This window comes from Malania oleifera, chromosome 2 (genome assembly GCF_029873635.1).
Source record: "Malania oleifera isolate guangnan ecotype guangnan chromosome 2, ASM2987363v1, whole genome shotgun sequence".
NCBI lineage: Eukaryota > Viridiplantae > Streptophyta > Magnoliopsida > Santalales > Ximeniaceae > Malania > Malania oleifera.
Window position 1 is genome coordinate 150,976,905 of NC_080418.1, and position 24,073 is coordinate 151,000,977.

The window sequence follows — 24,073 nt, forward strand, 5'->3', positions numbered from 1 at the left end:
CGCCCCACGGGACAAGAGTGGTTAAGGGAGATCAAGCGGCAACTCGGAACTGCTATATTATGGCCTTAAAAGGGAAGATGGAGGCAAGAGAAACCTTAATCGTGGAAGACTTAGAGGTAAGGGGGGAGTACCCCAAAATCAGCACAGTAGATGAAGACATTGCGCGCAAACCTCTAGATAGCCTCCAGGGGAGATGCGTGCAGAACGGGAGTCGCCTACCTGACACCTCTAAAGCCGAGTTAGGCGAACTGTTGAATGAATTCACGGATGTGTTCGCCTGGTCGTCCGAGGATATGCCGGGCATTGATCCCTCCATCATAGAGCACAGGTTGCAGGTGGACCCCAACCACCGACCTGTAAAATAGAAGAAAAAAAGTTTCGCCACGGAACGAATCAGGGTAATTGACGAGGAAGTGATGAAGCTAGTGCAAGCCAACTTCGTTAGGGAGGTGAACTATCCTGAATGGTTAAGCAATGTGGTTCTGGTGAAGAAGTCGAACGGAAGATGGCGCACCTGCATAGACTTCATAGACCTAAATAAAGCGTATCTGAAAGATAGCTTTCCTCTCCCCCGAATCAATCAGTTGGTGGATTCAACTTCCGAGCACGAACTTCTTAGCTTTATGGATGCCTACTCGGGATACAATCAAATCCCAATGCATCAAGCTAACGAATAAAAAACATCTTTCGTCACGGAGAGGGGGCTATACTGTTACCGAGTAATGCCCTTCGGATTGAAAAATGCAGGGGCGACATACCAAAGGTTGGTGAATAAGATGTTCAAAGATCCGCTCAGAAAAACTATGGAGGCGTACGTAGACGACATGTTGGTAAAAAGCTTAAAGGCAGGAGAGCATTGCAGAGATTTGAAGGAGACGTTCGAACTCTTCCGCAGGTACCGAATGAAACTAAAACCATCAAAATGCGTGTTTGGTGTCTCAGCAGGACAATTTCTCGGTTTTATGGTGACGCACAGAGGTATAGAAGCCAATTCGGATAAAATAAGAGCACTGCTTGAAATGGAGGCTCCGCGAATGAAAAAGGAGATCCAAGTCTTAACTAGAAGGATAGCCTCCCTCAGTAGGTTCGTTTCCTGCTCAGGGGACAAAGGCTTACCCTTCTTCAGAGCGCTAAGGAAGCAAGGAGGATTCGAATGGGGGGAAGAGCAAAGCAAAGCCTTCGAACAACTCAAACAGTACCTCGGCTCTCCACCTCTGCTAACGAAAGCAAAGAATGGAGAAGACCTATACTTATATACAGCGTCAACGGCAAATGCGGTCAGCTCTGTTCTAGTATGAGAAGAAAGCAGACAACATCAACCCATATACTACACCAGCAAGGTGTTGAGCGGAGCCGAAAAGAATTATAGTACGACTGAAAAAGCAGCCTTCTCCGTCATCTATGTTGCACGGAAATTAAGACCCTATTTTTAGGCCCATGAGATAATTGTGCTAACCAACCTACCACTGAGGCAAATTCTTCAGCGGCCAGAGAGCTTAGGGAGGATAACGAAGTGGGCCATTGAGTTAAGTGAGTTCGACATACAATACCTGCCAAGGCCTGCTGTCAAAGCCTAGGTACTCACCGATTTCACAGCCGAAAGACTCCCCGAAGTGGCAGGAAAATCATATGTATGGGCACTACACATTGATGGGTCATCAAATGCAGCCGGAGGAGGGGCAGGATTTATCCTCATAGCACCGGATGGTACCGAGACTCTTTATGCCCTAAAGCTAGAGTTTTCAGCAACAAACAACGATGCTGAATACGAAGCTTTGTTAGCAGGTTTGCACTTGGCCGAAGCACTAGGGGTAGCACAGATCAAAGTATCGAGTGATTCCCAGTTGGTGGTAAAGCAGTTGAAAGGAGAATTTGAAGCCAGGGATTAGAAAATGAAGAAGTATCTGGCTAAGGCCCAAGAATACGCAAAGGCCTTCATTCATTTCGATATAGAGCGTGTGCCAAGGGTCGAGAATGCCAAGGTTGTCGCCCTCGCAAAATTAGCCTCAACAACCAACTCGAAATGGAGGGATGCTATTTACCTAGAGCGACTCGGAAAACCCTCATACGAGGACTGCAGTGTTCACCTGTTAGAATCCGAAATCAACGAAGGGGACTGGAGGGCGCCTCTATTGCAATACCTCCGTGATGGATCCCTATCAAGGGATAACAAAGAGTCCCTTAGGGTGAGAAGGAAGGCAGCGAGATACACACTGATAAATCAGGAGCTATACAGACGATCTTTATCCTTACTGTACCTTCGTTGCCTGAGTAAGAAGAAGGAAAGTACATACTAAGGGAAATTCACAAAAGGGTGTGTGGAAATCATCTAGCCAATAGGGTCCTAGCTCAAAAAGCCCTACGACAAGGTTTTGACTGGCCTACCATAAGGAAAGATGCGATCGAGCTCGTCAAACGATGTGACAGCTGCCAACGTTGCGTGGGAATACCACACGTACCATCCAATCCCCTCTCCCCTCTAACCAGTCCCTGTGCCTTCGCCCAATGGGGAATAGATATCTTGGCACCTCTATCCCCGGCAACTAGTCAAAGAAAATTATTGTTGTTAGCAATTGATTACTTCACCAAGTGGGTATAGGTCAAAGCCTTAGCCCACATAACTGAGCGAAACATCACACGATTCGTCTGGACGTCGGTGGTCTGTCGGTTCAAAATTCTGTGGACCATAATTACCTACCATGAAAGATAGTTCGACAATGAATGCTTCAAGAAAGTCTGTTCGAACCTATCCATTAAACTCCTTTTTGCATCAGTGGTGCACCCCAAGAGCAATGGACAGGTGAAAAACATAAACTGTACAATATTGCACAACTTGAGGACGCAGCTCGAGTCTATGCAAGGCAGGTGGACAGAGGAACTTCCCTCCATCATTTGGGCATACCACACTACCCAACGAGTGGTGATAGGAGAAACCCCATTCATGCTTGCTTTCAGGGTAGTAGCAGTCATACCCGCAGAAGTCGGGATCCCCTCTTGGTGAAGGTAATACTTCAACGAACAAGACAACAATGAAGAGCTCAAGGAAGAAATAGACTTGCTGGAGGAGAGGCAAGATCAAGCTAGCATAAAAACCGCGGCTTACCAACAAAGGGTGACGAAATACTACAACAACCGAGTAAGAGTCCGGAACTTTCAACCCAGAGACTTGGTCCTCAGGAAGGTGCGAACTGGCACACAAGACTGAGGCTCGCACAAGCTAAAGCCGAACTAGGGGGGCCCATACCGAGTTACAATAGAGATAAAACCAGGGACATGCAAGTTGGAGGACATAGTAGGAAAGAAGATTAATAATACATGGAACTTTGAAATGCTAAGAAAATACTTTCATGAGTGTTTCATACATCATCATAATAAATTTCCAATTACAGCAGTTGCACCATTTCTTAATAAAAGTGAACAAAATGACAAATGAAGTTTTGGCAGGCTAATTCGCTTTGCTCCCCTCTTCAGCCTCCTTTTCTTCCACCTCTTCCTCCTCGTCCATCTCTTCCGCAGAGGCTGGACTCTTGCATCCATAACCGTGCGAACTCACACCGTCCAAAGGAAGGTCAGGGTGCTTAGTCTTCACCTGTTCCCGGCACCTCCTGAACCCCACTTGATAAGTCTTGGCGGTATCCATCACGAACCGCGAGGAGCCCTTGTACTGCTTTACTGCGGTACGTGCCGCACCAGCAGCAGCAGTAGGAATTTCCTTTACAGATCCACTCGATTTCCAAATGAAGGGCTCGTTCTCGGTTCTCAGCATCATGAAGCTCATTCTGAGAAACTACATATTTCTTCCGCGCATCCAAGGTCTGGCGGTACATCTCCGCCATCTTTTCTTCTTGCGCCAAGGCCATTGTCACCAACTGAAGAGAGAAACAGGGGAGAACGGATTAGTAAAACTAAGCCTAAGAAAAAGAATAACCCCTCTGAGAAGCACAAATTAAACCAACACCTGATATGAGGTGTGCCGGATCTTCGCCAAAAGAACATCAGGAAGAGAACACTGAGCCTTCACATAGTCCTCCACATGGACTGCCCGGCGTAGAGTGGAAGTAGAACGGGTCAGCTCATGAAAAATTGCCTCTGTATAAGCTGTGGGGACCGGGGGGGGAGCCACTGAGATGTTCTCACCAGCAGAGGCCTCACTCTCACCTACAGTGGGCCCGTCCCTCTGAGATGATTTTCCTTCAAGCTCTCTCCTCTTCTTCATGCTCCTACTCGCCCTCTGCTTCTTCGCTTCCCCCATGAGAGATTTGTATTTGTTGAAATCCATATCTGAAAAAATATAAAAAAGAGATAAAAACACCAACAAAAGCGGAAGCATCTGATATATTGGAATCGAAGGTAAGACAGGACTTGGGGAAACGGAGCTGATCCCCCACTGCACGAGGACTCGCTCATGGAGCATCTCCTTGTAGGGGACAATCCCCTACTGAACAAAGGCTCGTAGTTTCTTCAAGATGGTCTGCTCGTCGGGAGATAGCCTTGGTAGAATGTGGCGCACCCGAACTACAAAAAGGGGAGAGGAAAACAAGTAAGCGATTCGGTATCCCACACGCTGCCCTACAAAAAAAAAATAAATAAATAAAAAGATAGGAAGAAGAGCATCACCGTATAGAGGAGCAGACCAAACACGAGAGCCCATATAGTTCAACTCTCATGAGGCGAAGAAGTACCGGGACTTCCAATTGTGTATAGAAGAGCTGCTCGGGGTAAAAAGTTTATAACCTGACAAGGAGTTAAAATAATACAACTCCTTCTCTACAGAGTGCGTCCGCATTTGGAAGCAACTCTGAAAGAGAGGCACTGTAGGCTGATGACCTAGTCGAAGCAGAAGGACGGCAAAACAGGCTAGGGAAAGATAGGAGTTCGAAATCAGTTGGGAGGGAGCTATTCGGTAAAAACACAACATGATGGAAATCAAAGGGGGAAAAGGGAGTCTGAGACCTAGATCCAAATAGTCAGTGTATAAACAAAGGTCTTCAGAGCCCGATCAAAAGCTAATTCCGAGCTGGAGGGCAACCGAACAGTAATAGTAGTGGGGATAGCAAAAAAGTACCGAACGTTTTGTAGATATGAGGGGGTCAAGTCACATCGAGCACTTCTTACAGTAGTCGGAGCTCTCTCCGGTTGCGAGGAAGACTCCATCAGGAAAGAAAACAGTGGAACGAACGAAACAAAGGTTTTACAAACGGATCAAACAGGCAAGCCTCCCCAAAAAACAAGGCAGGCAAGATGCGAAAACAGATCAAACCAATAAATTTTGCATGGAAACAGCAAAGTTACCATACAAGAAAAGATCAAACAGTCAAAGTTCTAGCAAAAATAGTGAAGAACAACAAAACAAACATGCAATTCAACACAAAGACGAAGAAAAGTAGGGAGAGGGGACGAGGGAGAGCGTACCTAAAGACAAGTAGGGACCCCTTTGGATGACGATGAGAAACGAATGAAGGGCCCCCTGCCTTTATAGAAAGAGGGCTGCACGAATCCCCAAGGAAGCGGGAATCTCAAAAAATCTCGTCTACAGAAAAAGGATTGCGTCTCGAGGGAAAGGACACAGAAATCCCCGTACATATGAAAATCCCTGTACGCGCGCAGCCGTGATGCCAATACCAAAAATTTGCAACTTCCGGAGGATAGACGGCCCCTCAAAAGGACAATGTTGCCTCAAAAAAAGCGTCAAACTAACACGCCCCATAAATGAGAAAATCTCATTTAGGCGACTTCCCAAGGTACGACACATATAACATGCATTTATTATACTTTTGTAGGATAGACGACGCCTCGAAAGGACAACGATGTCGCCTCAGAAAAAGCATTAGACTAACACCCCCCCTATAAATGAGGACGACTCAGCAGGCGAAACAAGCCCAACTGACAAACACGACTTGTGAGGCCAACAACAGCCCAGCAAATGAGCATGACTCATTGGGCGAAGCAAGCCCAAACTGACGAGCACAACTCGTGAGGCTGAGTACAGCCCGAGAAATGAGGATGACTCAGTAGGTGAAACATGCCCAACTGACGAGCACAACTCGTGAGGCCAACAACAGCCCAGCAAATGAGCATGACTCATTGGGCGAAGCAGGCCCAAATTGACAAGCACGACTCGTGAGGCCAACAACAGCTCAGCAAATGATCACGACTCATTAGGCAAAACAGGCCTATATGAAGAGCACCGCTCTTGAGGCAAACAGCAAGCCAACCAAGAAGCCGCACAAGAAAGCTACTCGGCAAATGTTCTTCATGCAACTGCTCGACAAGATCTACTCGGAAAAGCTGCCCCCTGAAGCAGCCCGACAAATACGCTTCCTACAGTAGCTTGGCAAGACTTGCTCCGCAAAAGCTGCCTCATGAAGCAGCTCAACAAAATCTGCTCGGCAGAAGCGACTCATGAAACAATTCAACAAATGTGCCTCACGAGCAGCTCAACTAGAGCTGCTTGGAAAAAGTGCTTCATGAGGCAGCTTAGAAAAAGCTCTTCATGACGTAGCCCGAAAAATGTGCTTCCTGAAGCAGCTTAGCAAGATCTGCTTAGTAGAAGCGCCTCATGAAACAGTTCAGCAAATGTGCCTCACAAGCAGCTCAGCTAGAGCTGCTCGAAAAAAGTGCTTCGTGAGGCAGCTCGGAAAAAGCTCTTCATAAAGTAGCTTGGAAAATGTGTTCCATGAAGCAGCTCGGCAAGAGCTGCTCGGAAAAAGTGTGACGACCCGAATAATAATAGTATTTAAATAATAAAGAGAAAGGGAAATGGAAACAGTAACAGAAGGAGGAGGTTGACTTCGTCAACGAACCCTTCGCGTTCGTCGACGACATTGAACTTTAAAATGAATAATCGAGGAAAATCATCAAGGATTCATCGACGAAGGTATAAGAAAATTCGTCGACGAAGACAAGGGATTCATCGATGAGGGTTTAAGAGAATTCATTGACGAAGAAATACCGAGAGAGTTTTGAGCCGACTGAATTTCATCGACGGGGACTGAATTTCGTTGACAAAATTATTGAAGGATTCATCGACGAATCCAGTTATATAAATACAAAAAAATCTGAATTTTTATCTGCATTATTAAGCAACCTCTCTTATGTCTCTCTCCTCTTCGATTTTCTCTCTCTCTCTCTTCAATTTTGGGCCAGATTTACGCCCGATTGACAATCTGAAGTCACCACGACACTCTTAGGGAAGTTCTCTCCAAATCTGCCAGAGCGGATCGTTGGTGGAAGCAAGTTGGAAATCATCCTTAAGTTGAGGTAAAACTTTTTAAGCCCAATTTGATATTACGACAGTTATAGGAAATGATGTATGCATGAGAATACTGAAGTTTAATATTGAGAGTTTTCAGTTTCAGGGTATTGATTAGGAAATCCTACGGGGGTTAAACCAGGATATTTTAGGGGTTTTCTCAGTAGTCAGGTAAGGGAATAAACTAAAGCAGTCATTTTCATGTAAATTATTATTATTTATGAGAAAAGTTATTTTCTGAAAAGCATGTATTATAGCTATAAATTACGAAGGAAATGTACGTTTGAGAAAAATACTGCTGATATGTTGAAATGTATATATATGTATGAGATGTCAGAAAGTATGATTTTAAAATGCAATGTATGGTTTTATATAGCAAATGTGTGGCATGAATATTATTTTCCGTGGAAAAATATTATGATATGATGATGATATGAATGCAGTATGATTTGAGAAGTTATGAAAGTATACAATACATTATGATTCTGACCAATATATGATTAAATGATTATTTTTAGAATGATATATGAAATGTTCGGCGCAAGGCCGTAATTTATGAAATGTTTGGCGTAAGGCCGTAATTTATGAAATGTTCGGCGCAAGGTCGTGATTTATGAAAGATTTGGCGTAAGGCCATATTTATACAAATATGAAAGATGATATATGATTATGTATTATACGTTATCAGAACTCGAATGTTAGTTTAGTTCAGTTTAGGAGCTCGGTACCGTAGCTATATAGATCAGATATCTATGTTCAGACTTGTGCTAACCACCCCACGAGGGGGTGGGAGATGGATAGTCGATGTGGCTTTCAATGTAGAGTTGTAGACATCCACCTGACAGTCCAGACCAGGGTGTGGCAGGTCCATCGTACTTACAGACATATTTGACTCGGTAGTGGTCGGCCAGCCATTATTGGGTCCCGCCTTTGGGCTGCACAACCCGTCATGGGGGGTAATACATGACATTAGCTAGCTATTCATCTTAAGTATGTTTTTAGTATTATCGGTTATAACAGATGCTTTATGTACGTTATGGTTTATTAATAAATATGAAAGTATATGAGAATTGAGTATGTTATGATGAATGTTTACCGATATATGAAATGTACTGTATATGTATAATTGCCTTAAATGTTCATGTTGGCACATAACTGTATTTAGTTTATTTTCCCTTACTGAGATGTGTCTTACCCCTAACGTTAATTAATTTTTCAGGAGACCCTGAGTAACCGGCGGGTCGTAGCTGTCGTTGAGTCAGTGATATTACCCTGCTAGGAGGGTAACATTTTGGTACTAGGGTCAGAATTATTTTGTGTTTGATCCTAAAGTTATTTTGATGTTTTGGGAGAATGTATATAAACATAGTATTATGATGTTGTAGTAAACTCTGGTATTATGTTCTATGGTTGGATGGTTGAGATTTTATATTTACTGCTGCTTAGGTTTTCGCTGTGATTGACAGGTGTCCCCATTACCCACGGGTTCAGGTTGACCATTTTGTTTATGTTGTTACATTTTATATTAAGAAATTCAGGTCGTTACAAAAAGCGCTTCATGAAACAGTTAGGCAAATTTTCTCCATGAAGCGGCTCGGCAATAGCAACTCGGAAAAGGACAGCTCGGCAAGAACCAGCTTGGCAAGAACCAGCTCGGTAAAATTGCCCACACAACGGCCCAGCATGTGCAGCTCGGCAAACACCTGCCCGGCAAGAACCAGCTCGGTAAGATGGCCCTTGAAGCGGCTCGGCAAGATCAGGTCGACAAAACCCTATTCGGCAAGTAGGCCATAGGGCAACTCGGCTAAAAGAGAGAGAGAGAGAGAGAGGGGCCCCAAGACGTGGCTCAGTGGAATAGCTCAGAAAAGTTGGTCCGAGTAGCAACTCGGCTCGGAGCAATAACTCAAATAAATAACAATGATAGGAGCATTAAATGTGCATCCACATTAAGAGAGAAAATGTGGGGACGCAGCGACTTTTCAAAATTCTCTCCAAAAATTTGAAACTAAGGGGGGGACAACTGATATGCCCAAAATAAGCCAACCCACAAGAACAAGTCAACAGCTAGCCCACACTCCCCAAGTCAAACCCTCTGGCGAGAGCAATCAATTCCAAGCCAATAAAGAGGGGGAGAGATCCACGCAAGCGGCTTAAATGACCGAGTGATGCACGCAAACACTTTATGACCCGAGAGCAATTCACACCCTTGCGCAATAAATACGGATCAACCCAAGGGTCAACTCCAGCCCTTATAAGAAAGGAGTCAGGGAAGAGGCCAAGATAATTCATTCAACCCATTCTACTGTTACATTCAGCCTCTCCAGAGCATTCCTCTCATTTAGGCATTAGAGTGATCCCCCGGAGTACACCTCAGGTCCTCCAAGTCTTTCTATTTCCATTTTTTTCAGGTCAGCGGAGATCTGGGAGCAATCTTATTGGTCGTTGCTTATTTTATCCAGCAACAAGTTCCTTTATCGGGCGGAACAACACCGTTTACACACACTCCTTCAGTAAGCTAGAGCCCGCCTCTCCAAACGATGTACCCTCGTTCGGTCACTCCTTCAATTAGGTTAGAGCCCGCCTCTCTAAGCTATATCCCCTCGCTTAGCCAACAATCCAAACAACCTTGAACCGTCAATATCTACAAAATAAAAATCAAATATACGTACAAAGAGTTTGCTCCTAAAAGAGCTTATTAGTACAACAATTCAGCACTATAATATACTTCAAAGTAATTAACAATATGAAATTTAACTTGAAACTCAAAGGAGTATATCACTGATTAATTCTTTCAATGATTAAAAAATTTATAATTTGTAGCACAAGATTGGTGAGTAAGAATTAGTAAGAACTCAATAAGCTTTGTGCAAGTTGAGAGCAAGAGAGAGCCTTGAGAATTTGAGAGCAATTGAGAGAGATTTTTATTGCTGAATTGAGTTCTTGGTAATTAATTCAATGATCTTGAGACTTATTTATAGACTTTAAAAAGTATGTAACTTGATCCCCAAGTGACTTGGAGTATTCCCCAAGTGACTTGGAGTATTCCCCAAGTTTTCACAAAGTTTGAGCCCCAAGCAACCTCATTTAAAAAATTTATCTGTTATAAAAATTTTAAAATTGCCGCGTGACAGTTGACTGTCCCTTTTTGGGCAGTCGCCTGTCTAGTTAATTTAAAGGGGCGGTAGGGTGTCAGTCTCCTGACTGAACACGGACAAATGCCTCAAATTTCACTAGCAATCACCTGTAAGAACATGGACAGGTGACTGTCAAGTTGTCAGCTTCGAGCACCCTTCAGTCTTTTAGTCATAACTTTTTCTGTGTAACTCCAAATTTGACAAGCTTGGTGTCAAACGAAATCTAAGAGAAAATATCACAACTTTTATGTTGAACATATTTTAAAATAAGGAGTTTTTTATAGAGAAAAATGCACCACAATGCGGATGTAGAAAAATTAATAGTATTTGGAAAATCTTCTTTTTGGTGCTTTTCATTCCAAAAATGGTTCTAACATTTTTGAAACACTTTTTGACCTTATAAAAATATTTTCCAAGTATGTTAAAAGGTATCTAGGTCCAAAAAATTAACCTAAGAGTTTCATGCATCCATATTGAAAATTTTTGAAGTACTTACATGAAATTTCCTATAGACTCTTTCAACTTTTTAATTCTTGAATTCCTCGAGGTCTTTATACTTGTTTCATTTTTCTTTAAGCTTTCATCAAGTTCTCTTTAATCCTCATGCTCTCATGATCTTCAAGCTTTATCTTTAAATCCATTTTTGAATCCATGCTTTAAGCTTTATATTGATCATCCTTCTTTGAAATATAAGCTTTCATGAATCATTCTGAACACTTGACCTTGCATTCATCATTGAATCCTGAAATGACAAAACTTAACCAAATATGTTAAGTTCTACTTGTTTGTTAGCCTCAAAACAAGATGTTAAGCCTTGTAAGGCCAACAGTTCATTCCACACTTATTTGGTAAATACATAAATTACGATTTCAAGAATACAATTTAAAAACAAGTTAAGGTGCGACCATCTCCATACAATATACTCAACAACATACATACAGTTTTCCTACGAAATCAGAGATGCAACCCAAACCCCCTTTTTCCCAAAAACTGTAATTTGAAAACCCCATAATTTTACCAGTCAGATTTTCCCAAATAAGTAGCCAAATCATACATATAATCGTAAATAATAGTTTCATCGATTCCGATTTCAAAAATAACTAATATAAACAGAAACCCCTTACCTTAACCCGAAAAGCAAAACTTGAACTCTACGGCTCCTAAACAGTGAACCGAGTTCCCAAAACCTATAAATCATAGTACGATAATTACTTACAATCTAACCCCCTACAGTTATACTAAAACGGAATTAAAAACTGAGCCTTACCTCGATTTTTGGGTCAAAACCCAAAGGCCTCAAAATGAAGATTCATTTCACAAATCATGAAGAGAATCCTTCCCTGATCCTCGTAGTAACGTCAAATCGTCGATTCTAATGACGAACGACGAAGAAATTTAGAGAGAAAGAGAGAGAAAGAGAAAAAGAGAGAAAGAGAGAGAGAGAGAGAGAGAGAGAGAGAGAGAGAGAGAGAGAGAGAGAGAGAGAGAGAGAGAGAGAGAGTTCCCGCTGGTTCTAGAGAGCAAGAGAGAGAGTTTTGGCTTTCTTCGCCAAGAAGCAATGAAATAGGATATTTATAGAGCCTTTGACTCGGCCAACCTCGTCGATGAGGCGGCGTCTTCATCGACAAGTCAACAAAGGGAGTTCGTCGATGTAGCGGTGGCCTCGTCGACGAGCCTGATATTTTTGGATTTCCCAAAACCTCTCGGCTTCTCCTCATTGACGAGCCTCTGCATTTCGTCGCTGAACAACAGAAGGGCCTTCGTCAACAAAACTCTGGCTTCGTCGATGAAGCCTGCTTAATTTACTGTTTTACCCTTTTCTTATTTGTTCATTCCCTATCTCATGGGTCGGGTTCTTACAACCTCCCCTCCTTACAAAAATTTCGTCATCGAAATTTGTAATCTTTAATTTACGAACTTATCCACACAACCACATACACATACCCGACTCCAGGAAAAGCCAGCGACCACTTACAATGCAGCTCCATCACAATACATACATACCCTCACTTATGGCAGAGGAATACGGTGGTTGCATACATAAATCGTCTCGGGAGTTCACAATAACACACACTCCCAGAGATTAACCACCCATCACCATACATTAGTAAAGTAATACACACATACTCACTAATTTTACTATCAAAACCACAATTCAGAACAACTGTGGATACTTTCGGCATATCTCCGCTTCCAATTCCCAAAAAGCTTCCTCAACCTTGTGATTCCATCACAATACCTTCACTAACTGTATGTCCTTGGTACGTAGTTTCTGAACTTTACGGTCCAAAATTTGAATGGGTACTTCCTCGTACGCTAAAGTATCCCTAATTTCTAAGTTCTCGTAACTAACAACATTCGACGGATTCGACATGTACCTCCTCAACATGGATACGTGAAACACGTCGTGGATCCTCGAAAGTGCTGGGGGTAATGCAATTCTGTAGGCTATCAGACCCACTCACTCAAGAACCTCGAATGGTCCGATATACCTTGGGCTCAACTTGCCCTTCTTCTCGAATCTCATTACCCCTTTCATTTGAGCGATCCTTAGGAAATATCTTACCCCCCACCTCGAACTCCAACTCACAGCAGCGAATATCCGCGTAACTCTTCTGCCGACTCTGAGTCAATTTAATCCTATCCCATATCAAACCCACCTTCTTAGACGCCTGTTGCACGAGTTCAGGTTCTAACATCTGACGTTTACCCACCTCATCCCAATACAGAGGAGATTGACACCTCCGACCATACAGAACCTCAAACGGTACCATCCTAATACTGACCTAGAAGCTATTATTATAGGCAAACTCTACTAGTGGCATCAACTGCATCCAACCACCACTGAAGTCTAACACGTACACCCGTAACATATCCTCCAAGATTTGTATTGTTCTCTCTGACTATCCATCAGTATATGGGTGGAATGTTGTATTGAAAGTAAGTTTCGTCCTCAGTGCTTCCTAAAAGCTCTTCCAGAAACGAGAGGTAAACCTCAAGTATCGATCTGACACAATGGACACTAGTACCCCGTGCATTCTAACTATCTCATGCACGTACAAGTCTGCTAGCCTACTCAAAGGGTAGCTAACCTTCATCGGTATAAAGTGAACAAATTTTGTCAACCTTTCCACAATTACCCAAATGACATTATGCCCATGAAGCGTTGGCAACAATTTGGTCACAAAATTCATAGAAACATGCTCCCATTTCCACTCCGGAATAGCTAAGGGCTGTAATGGCCCCGCCGGCCTCTGGTGTTTAGATTTTACCTGTTGACACATCAGACACTATTCCACAAACCGAACAATCTCCCTTTTTATACCACTCCACCAGAAGGCCTCATGCAAATCTCGATACATCTTCGTGCTACCAGGATGTACCGTATATAAAGAACAGTGCGCTTCTTCCAGAAATCGTCCTTCTGATCTCGTCGTCGTTTAGAACATGCAGCCTGGTTCCAAACCTCATAACACCCCCATCAAAGATGTTGAAGTCCATAGCCAACCCCTGTTGCACTTCTCCACAGTCTCAGCTAACTCTGCATCATTAGCTTGCGCGACTTTAATACTCTCCAACAAAGTCGGCTAGATCACTAAACTAGCAATGAAAGCTTGATGATCACCGGTCACCAACTCTATACCAAGGCTTTCTAGATCTCGTATGATATGATGTTGAGCTACGACTGCAGATACTGCCGCATGCTCCGACTTCCGACTCAACGCATCAGCTACCACATTAGCTTTTCCCGAGTGATAATTGATGGTGTAATTGTAGTCTTTGATCAGCTTAAGCCACCTTCTCTGCCTCATGTTCAACTCCTTCTTCATGAAAAAGTACTTGAGACTCTTGTGATCAATGAAAATCTGACATTGTACACCATATAGGTAGTGTCGCCAGATCTTCAATGCATAAACTACAGAAGTCAATTCCAAATCATGCGTAAGGTAATTCTTCTTGTATTCCTTGAGTTGCCGAGAAGCATACGCTATTACCTTACCCTATTACATAAGCACACATCCCAAACCCTTTAGAGATGCATTGTTATAGATCACAAAACCGCTATCCCCAAAAGGAATGGTCAATACCGGAGCAGTAATCAATCGGTGCTTCAACTCCCGAAAACATTGTTCGTAGTCACTGGTCAAATCAAACTTATCCCCCTTCCTGGTCAATCGTGTCAGATGCCTAGAAAACTTAAAAAAATCCCTCCACGAACCGACGATAATAACTTGCCAGTCCCAAAAAACTCCAAACCTCCTACACACTCTTCGGTCTCACCCAATTGACCACGACTTTAATCTTACTAGGATCAACTAAGATACCGCCCTTAGACACCACATGGCCTAAAAATGCGACCTGATTCAACCAGAATCCACACTTCTTCAGCTTGGCATATAACTTCCTATCCCGTAGAATCTGTAACACCAACCTTATATGGTTTTCATGCTCTTCCGGACTTCTCGAGTATATCAGAATGTCATCAATAAACACCACTACAAACTGATCTAGGTACTCATGAAAAACCCTGTTCATCAAATCCATGAACACTTTCAGAGCATTCGTCAACCCAAAAGGCATGACTAAGAACTCGTAGTGGCCGTATCTAGTTCGGAAAGCAGTTTTCACAACATCCTCAGATCTAACCCTCACCTGATGATATCCTGACCGTAGGTTGATCTTTGAAAAGACATGCGTCCCCTGTAGCTGGTTAAAGAGATCATCAATACGAGGCAACGGGTAATGGTTCTTCACAGTCACTTTGTTGATCTTACGGTAATCAATGCACATGCGCATCGAACTGTCCTTTTTCTTCACGAACAAAACTGGAGCTCCGTAAGGCAAAACACTTGGTTGGATAAAGCCCTTGTCCAGTAATTCCTGCAACTACTCCTTTAACTACTGAAGTTCTACTAGAGCCATTTGGTATAGAGCTTTGGAAATCGATGCCTTGCCAGGCCGCAACTTTATCGCAAACTCTACCTCACTATTCTGAGATAAGCCAGGTAAGTCTTCTAGAAACACATTTGGGAACTCATTAACCACTCGAATATCCTCGAGCTTCAACTTATTCTGCGGTGGTTCCTTCACGCTAGCTAGGTACCCCTGACATCCGTCCAAAAGTAACCTCCTCGCCTACAATGTTGATAGAATCTGTGGTGTCGAACGCACACACGATCCTATAAACTCATACTCTTGCTCCTCAGGAGGTTTGAACACTACTACCTTTCCACGACAGTCGATCACAACATAACTGAAGGACAACCAATCCATCCCCAATATTACATCAAAACCAGACATGTCGTATACCACAAGATTCGCTAGTAATAGCCTTCCCTAAATTTCCACTAGACAGCTCCCTAACATCCTCCTACATGACATCACACTCTCAGATGGTGTAATTACAAATAGCTCTTCACTCATGACTTGGGTCTTAACCCCACACAATTTTACAAAATTAGTAGATATAAAGGAGTGGGTTGCACTCGAATCAAATAAAACCATAGCTCTATTTAAAAGCAATATCATAGTACCTGTCACTACATTTCCAGCATGCTCAGCATCCACTAGAGTAAGCGAGTATACCCTTGCTGGAGCTGTGTTTGCTTGATAAGTTCCCCAGAATACCTGATTACTACCCCGATTTTGACTCGAAGCTGGCGTACCCCTCTTTGGTGCGTGACAATCTCGAGCCATGTGACATGACTAGCCACAGTTATAGCAGTTACCCCCAAATGACTAGCATTCACCGTCATGCCGTCTATGGCACCTGACACAACGCTCCCGATATTGGTCTCCTTGTGAACCCTGCCACTTCGAACTCTGGCGACTTCCCGTACCATAGTTTCTTCTTCCATTTCCCCTGGCGAGACCCACACTAAGAACCAGAAGGCACTGGCCTCTTCTTTGGTTCCTGATCCACCTTATCCTCCTAGGTACCGGTCTCGATCACAGTGGCCTTCTCCACCAAAACCGAAAACTCATGGATTTGAAGCATACCCACTAATTTGTGGATGTCCTTCCTCAGGCCCTTCTCAAACCTCCGAGTCTTCTTGTACTAGTTCAAGATCAAGCATCGTGCGAAACGGGATAACTCTATGTATCGAGCAGCATACCCTTGTACCGTTATATCTCCCCGTGTCAGAGTAGAGAACTCATCCGCCTTAGCATCGTGTGTGGAGGCCGGGAAGTATCTTTCAAAGAACACTTCCTTGAAGTGGCTCCATGTCATCTCTGTTGGATCGGCTCTCTGCTTCTCCAGTAGACTTACAACAGTCCACCATTACCCAGCCTCCCCAAACAGTTGGAAGGTAGCATAGAGGACTCTCTGCTTATCTGTGCAGTGTAGGACCTCCAGAATTCTTTCGGTCTTCTCGACCCAGTCCTCCGCTATCATCAGATCGAGTTCTCTTGAAAACGTCAGAGAGTGCATACATATGAACCTCTCGATGGTACACTCCGTAGCAGTTGGAGAACGCTCACGTTCCCTAACTTTCCATCCGATCTCCCACATAACCTGCCTCGTCAAACCTTGAGGCATAGAATGGGACTTATCGCTCGCAGTTCCCTTGGAACCGCTTTCCAAGTTGTTATCCTTGGGCTCCACTCTAAAAATACGATAGGAATCTATTAGCACTCCTACGTCACGTACAATTAACGCAATCATTTACAACTAATAAAGTTAACTACCATCTCACGGGTCCAGGTCTGTCCTATCACACCGACATGAAACCATCAATGGTTTACTGTGGTTTTACTAAAATAGTCATTCGAGGAAAAACACAGAACACCGCCGACGAGTCCCTGTTTGGCAACAAAACAACCCTCGACCTACTCTACCAATTTCTTACGTCCTATACTTTGGTATATACACATAGCTACGCCTAATCAAGTCTACAAGACCTAGCAACCTCGTTAGCTCTGATACCAAGCTGTCACGCCCCGAACCCAACAATGGGCCCCAGGGGTGATTTAGTAACCTAACCTGTCTCTGTATCATACAAACACAAATGATACTATATAATGTAAAGGTCCGATCTTGTGGGGTTCCCATACATCCTAATCACATTTACCAACACAGTTACGCAATGGAAAATAGCCAAACTATAACAACATGTCATACCATACCAGAGTCTATACAAACCCAACATCCAGGTCCCATAATACAAAACAAAGCCCCGGGTGTCCACAAAACCCAGCTCGACAACCCGACCATAATCCAGTACTTACGCTAGTACTAAACGCAGCTAGACCGACAACCATGCTCCCAACGCTAGGATGCTAGTTCCGGCTACTCAAGGGACCTGAAAACATGTACGTACGATAGGGGTGAGACACCTCTCAGTAAGGAAGAATTAGGTTATATCGGTGTGTGGCATATGAGTGTTATTTTGACGCAAAACATAACACAATTCCAGTATTTTCTCAATGCAGTTACAGTATAATCACAATATAGTTCTAGTATATCTCACAAACACATGATCTATATCCAGTGTCGTCACACTCTTCGGCAATGAAGTCGGTCTGCATTACACGGCTTCCCCGACATATGGCGCAGCCCCAGGCTCCCATGGGTTGCTGATATGATATCTGATGAACCCACACCATTCGGTGATCAACAAGTATAAAAAGTGATATTTCACAGCTTCCGCCTATGGTATTATACCGACCTGTTTCCACATCTAAGCCTTCGGGGATAAGCTGACACGCTTCGATTATCATCAATGTTTGGCCTTATTTTGACTTGGCATTTTCACAAAACCTAGAACATTTTGGGAACTCATGTCCCTATAACTCATTTCAACAAACCATGGCCTCCGGTACACAACCGGTTCGACCTTTCACAAACCTGGAACATTTTCAATAAAATAATTCATTCCACACTTATTTGGTAAATGCATAAATTATGATTTCAAGGATATAATTTAAAAACAAGTCAAGGTGTGGCCATCTCCATACAATATACTCAACAATATATATACGGTTTTCCTATGAAACCAGAGATGCAACCCAAACCCTCTTTTCCCCAAAAAACTGTAACTTGAAAATCCCGTAATTTTACCCGTCAGATTTTCCCAAATCAGTAGCCAAATCATACATATAATCGTAAATAACAGTTTCACAGATTCTAATTTAAAAAATAACTGATATAAACAGAAACCCCTTACCTTAACCTAAAAACCAAAATATGAACTCTACGACTCCTAAATAGTGAACTGAGTTCCCAAAACCTATAAATCACAGTACGATAATTACTTACAATCTTACCCCCTACAGTTCTACTGAAATGGAATTGAAAACCGAGCCTTACGTCGGTTTTTGGGTCAAAACCCGAAGACCTCAAAACGAAGATTCGTTCCACAAGTCACGAAGACAATCCTTCCCTGATCCTCGTAGTAACGTTGAATCGTCGATTCTAACAACGAATGACGAAGAAATCTAGAGAGAGAGAGAGTTCCCGCTGGTTCTAGAGAGAGAGAGAGAGAGAGAGAGAGAGAGAGAGAGAGAGAGAGAGAGAGAGAGAGAGAGAGACATTTGGCTTTCTTAGCCAAGAAACAATGAAATAGGGTATTTATAGAGCCTTTGACTCGGCTAACCTTGTCGACGAGTCAACAAAGGGAGTTCATCAACGTAGCGGTGGCCTCGTCGATGAGCCTGAGATTTTCGGATTTCCCAAAATTTCTTGGTTTCTTCTCGTTGACGAGCCTCTACATTTCGTCGCCGAACAACAGAAGGACCTTCGTCGACGAAACTCTAGTTTCGTCAATGAAGTCTGCTCAATTTACTGTTTTACCATTTTCTTATTTATTCATTCCTTATCTCACGGGTCGGGTTCTTACAGATTTAATAGCCCGTATAATAACATTATCAAACCATAATGGAGGATGAAAGATTAGTGAAAAATATGAAAACAACTCGTGTCAAGGTAATTGTAGTTAAAATTTTAATTTAAAAACATGAAAATCAAGAAGGGCATTTTAAGAATTAAAGAAGGCAAGAATTACGGTTTTTAAAGTTAATTTGATATATTTTTAAAAAATAACAACTAAAAAAAAACAAAATAATTCCCATGCTTTGGGCCTTTGGCTAGGCTGAATATGCGTGGCTTGTGCATTGTTGTATTGGTGAAGGCCATTTGGGCCTTTCCGGTGACATGGCATTCTGCTATTGGTCAGCCTTTGTGAATTCAACCAACCACAAAACACCACGTCACCTCCTAGGGCGAAGTGCACAGTAGCTTGAAGAGTTTTTGACTCGGAAATGGTACAAGGCTACAAATAATGGGCCAGCCGAATGGGTCACCGGAGCAAAATTGCACACTGCGGTAGTGCACCTGCAAATCGACAGTTTAAAGACGAGCAGGATTGCCACTTTGAAGCCGTTTACCTTGAAAACGCCGTCGTTTTGTTCTCTGTAACTAGGGTTCTCTGTTCCTCCCAATCCCTCTCTGGCTCTCCTCCTTCCTCTTCCTCTCCCTCTCCCTCTCCCACTGATTAGAGAGACTCAACACAGCAGCGGTCGGCTGTTGGCGGAGGGAAGGAACGCATCCATGAGAAATTGAGAATTCAGCGGGAGAAAGAGCCATAAACCTTTGCTAATAGAGGACGATTTGTTCAAGATATTGTTCTATTGTTGCGTTGAGGATGAAATTCCCTGTGTTGTTATTGTTTTTCTTCTCACTCAGCTACGCCACATCTCCAATTGCCGCCGGATCAGCATCTCTTCGCGGAGTTGCTCCCGAAGGTTGGTCCTCCTTCCAGTCTTCTCGATTCTGTCTTTTTTGAATACATTTGAAATCGCAGTTCTGAGTTGCGCAGATTGATATTTATATTTCGTGTTGTTTACGATACATGCGTGATTCTTCAGATGAGAAGTATTACAAGTCGGCGGAGATAATGAAATGCAGAGACGGATCGAACAAGTTCACGAGAGCTCAGCTCAACGACGACTTCTGCGACTGCCCCGATTCCTCCGACGAGCCTGGTCTCTCTCTCTCTCAATTCTTTATTTGCTCGTCTTTTAATCATTCCATATTTTCGTTTATTCATTTGCCTTTTTGTTTTGAGCATTTAAAACTATTTTTCTGGTTCATTTGACTGTTGATGGGCCCTTTTTTGGTTTCTTATTACTTCCGTTATAGTTTTTATTTTTTTTTTTGGGGGGGGGGGGGGTGTTGTGGGCGCGCTCGCTTTTATGTTACATTAGTACCATTTCAAATCTATAGCTGTTGCAGACTCTTCCTTGAAAATTCCAATTTCTTGATTAAATTGTCTGAGCCTTTTTTGTTTTCTTAACCTTTATGGGGTCATTTGGATGGAGAACAAGATGCTGTGATTGTTTTATTTGTTTATATCTCTGTTTATTTTTATATTGAAATTTTGTTTTATGGATTGTAGGAACATCGGCATGCCCAAATGGGAAATTCTACTGTCACAATGCTGGGCATGTTCCACTTTTTATATTTTCTTCTAGAGTGAATGATGGTATATGCGGTAAGTATCATTTTCATTATTCTGTTTTGGCACATCCTTGAATGAAACTTTGAACTTGGGCTTCCTTTTAGCTCTTTTGTGCTTGGTAGGTATATTAAAGAAAGAGAACTAACCATTTATCACCCGTAGTATTTGCATTGTATGATAAAAATATAGTTACGCAAAAAATTTCATGATTAATGATCTGAATCTTCATCAATTTCATGATTAATGATCCGAATCTTCAACATGTTACTTGAGGCTTAGATATTTGACTATGAGTCACGGTGGTACAATTCTTGTAACTGTGACACTTGTCTTTGGCTTGTTGTTGTGGTGAATTCGAACAGTTGCCATGGTGTCGTTCTCAGGCTATGGTGCATGATCATTAGACCCATGGTTGGTTACTCGTATGTGAATGAGAATACTTTGGAGATATTACTCTTGGGGGAACACTAGGTGAGCAATCTATGTCCCCTAGTGGCTCTTGTGTACTAGGTGAACATTTTGAGGAGAGCTCAGTGGCGAGTTTGCTGACATCCTCAAGGGGTGTCTTGAGCTTCCGTGTGGGATGGGTAGTCCCATGGACGACCCATTGGATAATGAAGTCGTGTGTGCTCTTAGCTTGGAGGTTAATAAATTCACTGATGTTGGCCCTTGAGTATACTTTTTGGGCAGCGTCGTCTCAAACTTGTTTGGACTATCAAGGGTGTTAATCCTTCATATGTTTTTCCAGTAGTGTATGGTGTCATTTCCTTTAGCTTTGGTTAGTGGGTTGTAAGTGATAGACACGAGGATTGTGCTGTGGGGATGAGAGTTACTCTCAGTGCTCGTGGAATGTGAGTTTAACACCCTTAATGTCAATCCATGGTTCCTTAATGACAATCTTAATTGTATCAAGGGCTTTCAAATTGTGAAACTTGACCACGGGTTTGGACATTAGAGTGTTTCCATGAATGATGATGAGTACGCCTAGACCGGACTTGGTGTAGTCCTGTTGTTACATGGGCGTGATTCGGTCACATATAGGCAAATTAAGGCAAGGGTGGTTCCATGTGGCCTTAGAAATCTGCAGTCCCGTGACAGTTGGTATTAGAGTAGGTCTTTCCTTTGAGAGCTAAAATAAGACTGATAGCATGGGTATCAACTCTATTATGGGAATTCAATATAGGACATTGAGTTGGGGGAAGGATCAGTCCAGCTTTAAGTGGGTGTTGGTCACTCTCTCCTCACGTGTCACTCGACTCGTGGGTTATTGAGGCAAAAGTTGGCTTGTAGTAGACTATCTTGTTATCTGGGTGCTTAATTGTACCCTAGGACTTTGATAAAGGGATGAAGGTTGATTTGTGGGAAATAAGGTGAGAATACCTAGTACCTTGAGGTGGGTATTGAAACCAAATTATGGGATTTTCTCCTATTTGGTTCTTGAGTTTGGATGACTATCCACTGAGACTTCGTGGTGTCCTCATTTGATCGATAGAGGTGATACCCTTGGATTTGATGGAAGAGGTTGGTTGTAGAAGTTTGGCCAAGTGTGATTTTCACTGAACTTGGAAAGTTCGAATTTGTAGAGAAAGGTGATATTCTTGGATCTATGAAAAAGAATGAATTCTAAAAAAAGGCCGTGGATGTATAATCCTTGAGTCGTATAAGCGTGGCCCTGTATTGGTCATAGTGATGATGAAAACTAGTGGGGTATGGGCTCGAAGGGAATTGCAAATGTTGCTCAAAGGACTTCGTTGGAACCCTAAAATGTTCTTATGATTTGAGTTTTGGTGGAAATGCGGTTGAAGACCAAATTTGTGGAATTGACAGTTGAGTGCTTTTGTGTCGCTGGCATTTGGGTACTATCTTTACCCTTGCTAGAGGGCATTGGGATGTGGTTCGCTAGAGGGCATTTGAGCCATGTTGCCAGTGGGCATATGAGCCGTCGTGGACAAAGGGTCTTTTCTATTTGTTGTCGGTGTGCAGGTTACTTCCTGCGCAACTAGGCCCGAGGACAATTTATTGAGATGGAAGCTTGAGTTTGAGCATGAGAAAGCCAAAGGGCTATGGTGTTAGAAAGTTAGCCATGATGGACAGTGGTTACGTTTGGTTTGTCAAAGGGCAGTTGAAAGTTTGAATCTTGAGCATTTGCTTGTGTTGAGAGTTGGATGTTAAAGGACATGGAATCCAAAATGATATTGAACGTTTTAGCCTTGAGGACTCGGCGAAGAACAAATGGATATCTTGTGATTGGGTTAGGCCGGTTGATCAACCTTGGGAATCACGTGATTCATGATGATCTATTTTTTGTTAGCAAAAGAAACATATTAAGAAAGAGAAATAGAGAAAGCTACAAAGCTAGGTGTGGATAAGATATAACATCCCTCCCCTTCGTCCCCTCCCTTCCCAACCCCCCCCCCCCCCCCCCAAAAAAAAATTCCTAATTAAGAAAATCCCTGTTTAAACCCTCCCTTCATGACAAGGGTAGTTAATATCCTGTCCTTATGCTGATTACTCACAACAACATTCTGCTCACTGATCTTTTCAACAGTAATAGGTAGTACCCCATCCTTATGCTAATTACTCAACCAAATTTTGACCCAACTCCCCTCCTCAAAGATTGAAACATCCGCTAAAACTTAAAGTGGAGAAGGGGCACATAAGAAATATTTCCTAATACATTCGAAGAATCGGACCAATAATCATAATTTTTGCATTCTCATCCAAGAATAAACCATTATCACAAGCCAAATCACTGTCAAAATCACTATCCTTTTCTGAAAATTCTCCCTCTTGATTTGGTTTACAACTTTTTCCCAATCAACCTAGTGCAATTTTGAGATTCCTTAACCTAAGAACTCCTAGCACCATCTATTTTTAAAAAAATTGCCTCTCCACAAGTTTTTTTGAATTCATAAAATTGTTTACAAACATATTTTTCTTATCTTTCCGTCCTTGATCGTGCTTGTAAACCTTCATAACCACAACCAATGTACATTAATTTCCATTCTGTAAATTCCCAGAAATACTTTCCTTTTGGCTCTAACCATTAATAAAAATCTTCTCTATCTTTTCTCCATTTGATTGAATTTCCTACTCCATTTGAGAGACTTTCCCTCCTTAGTATCTTTGGCCAAATTTTCACTTCTCAAACCAGCAACCTCACTGTCCTCACATTTATCCCTTAAATCTTCTTTGTTCCTTTACTGCTTAAATGACCACTAAAAGAA

The 24,073-nt window shown here is 42.6% G+C and overlaps 1 protein-coding gene across 3 annotated transcripts in view; it reads left to right on the forward strand.

Annotated features, from left to right (window-relative positions):
- Nucleotides 1-19,654: 19,654 nt before the first annotated feature.
- Nucleotides 19,655-24,073, forward strand: part of LOC131147789 (glucosidase 2 subunit beta) — a 31,169-nt gene continuing 26,750 nt past the window's right edge. For 2 of the 3 annotated variants that reach the window (XM_058097360.1, XM_058097361.1), the window contains exons 1-3: nt 19,678-20,130; nt 20,254-20,370; nt 20,784-20,879. In XM_058097360.1, the coding sequence (XP_057953343.1) occupies nt 20,031-20,130; nt 20,254-20,370; nt 20,784-20,879 (313 nt within the window). In that variant the 5' untranslated portion in view covers nt 19,678-20,030. Of the gene's footprint in view, nt 20,131-20,253; nt 20,371-20,783; nt 20,880-24,073 lie in introns of all 3 variants that reach the window. The other variant, XM_058097359.1, reaches the window with a different exon arrangement.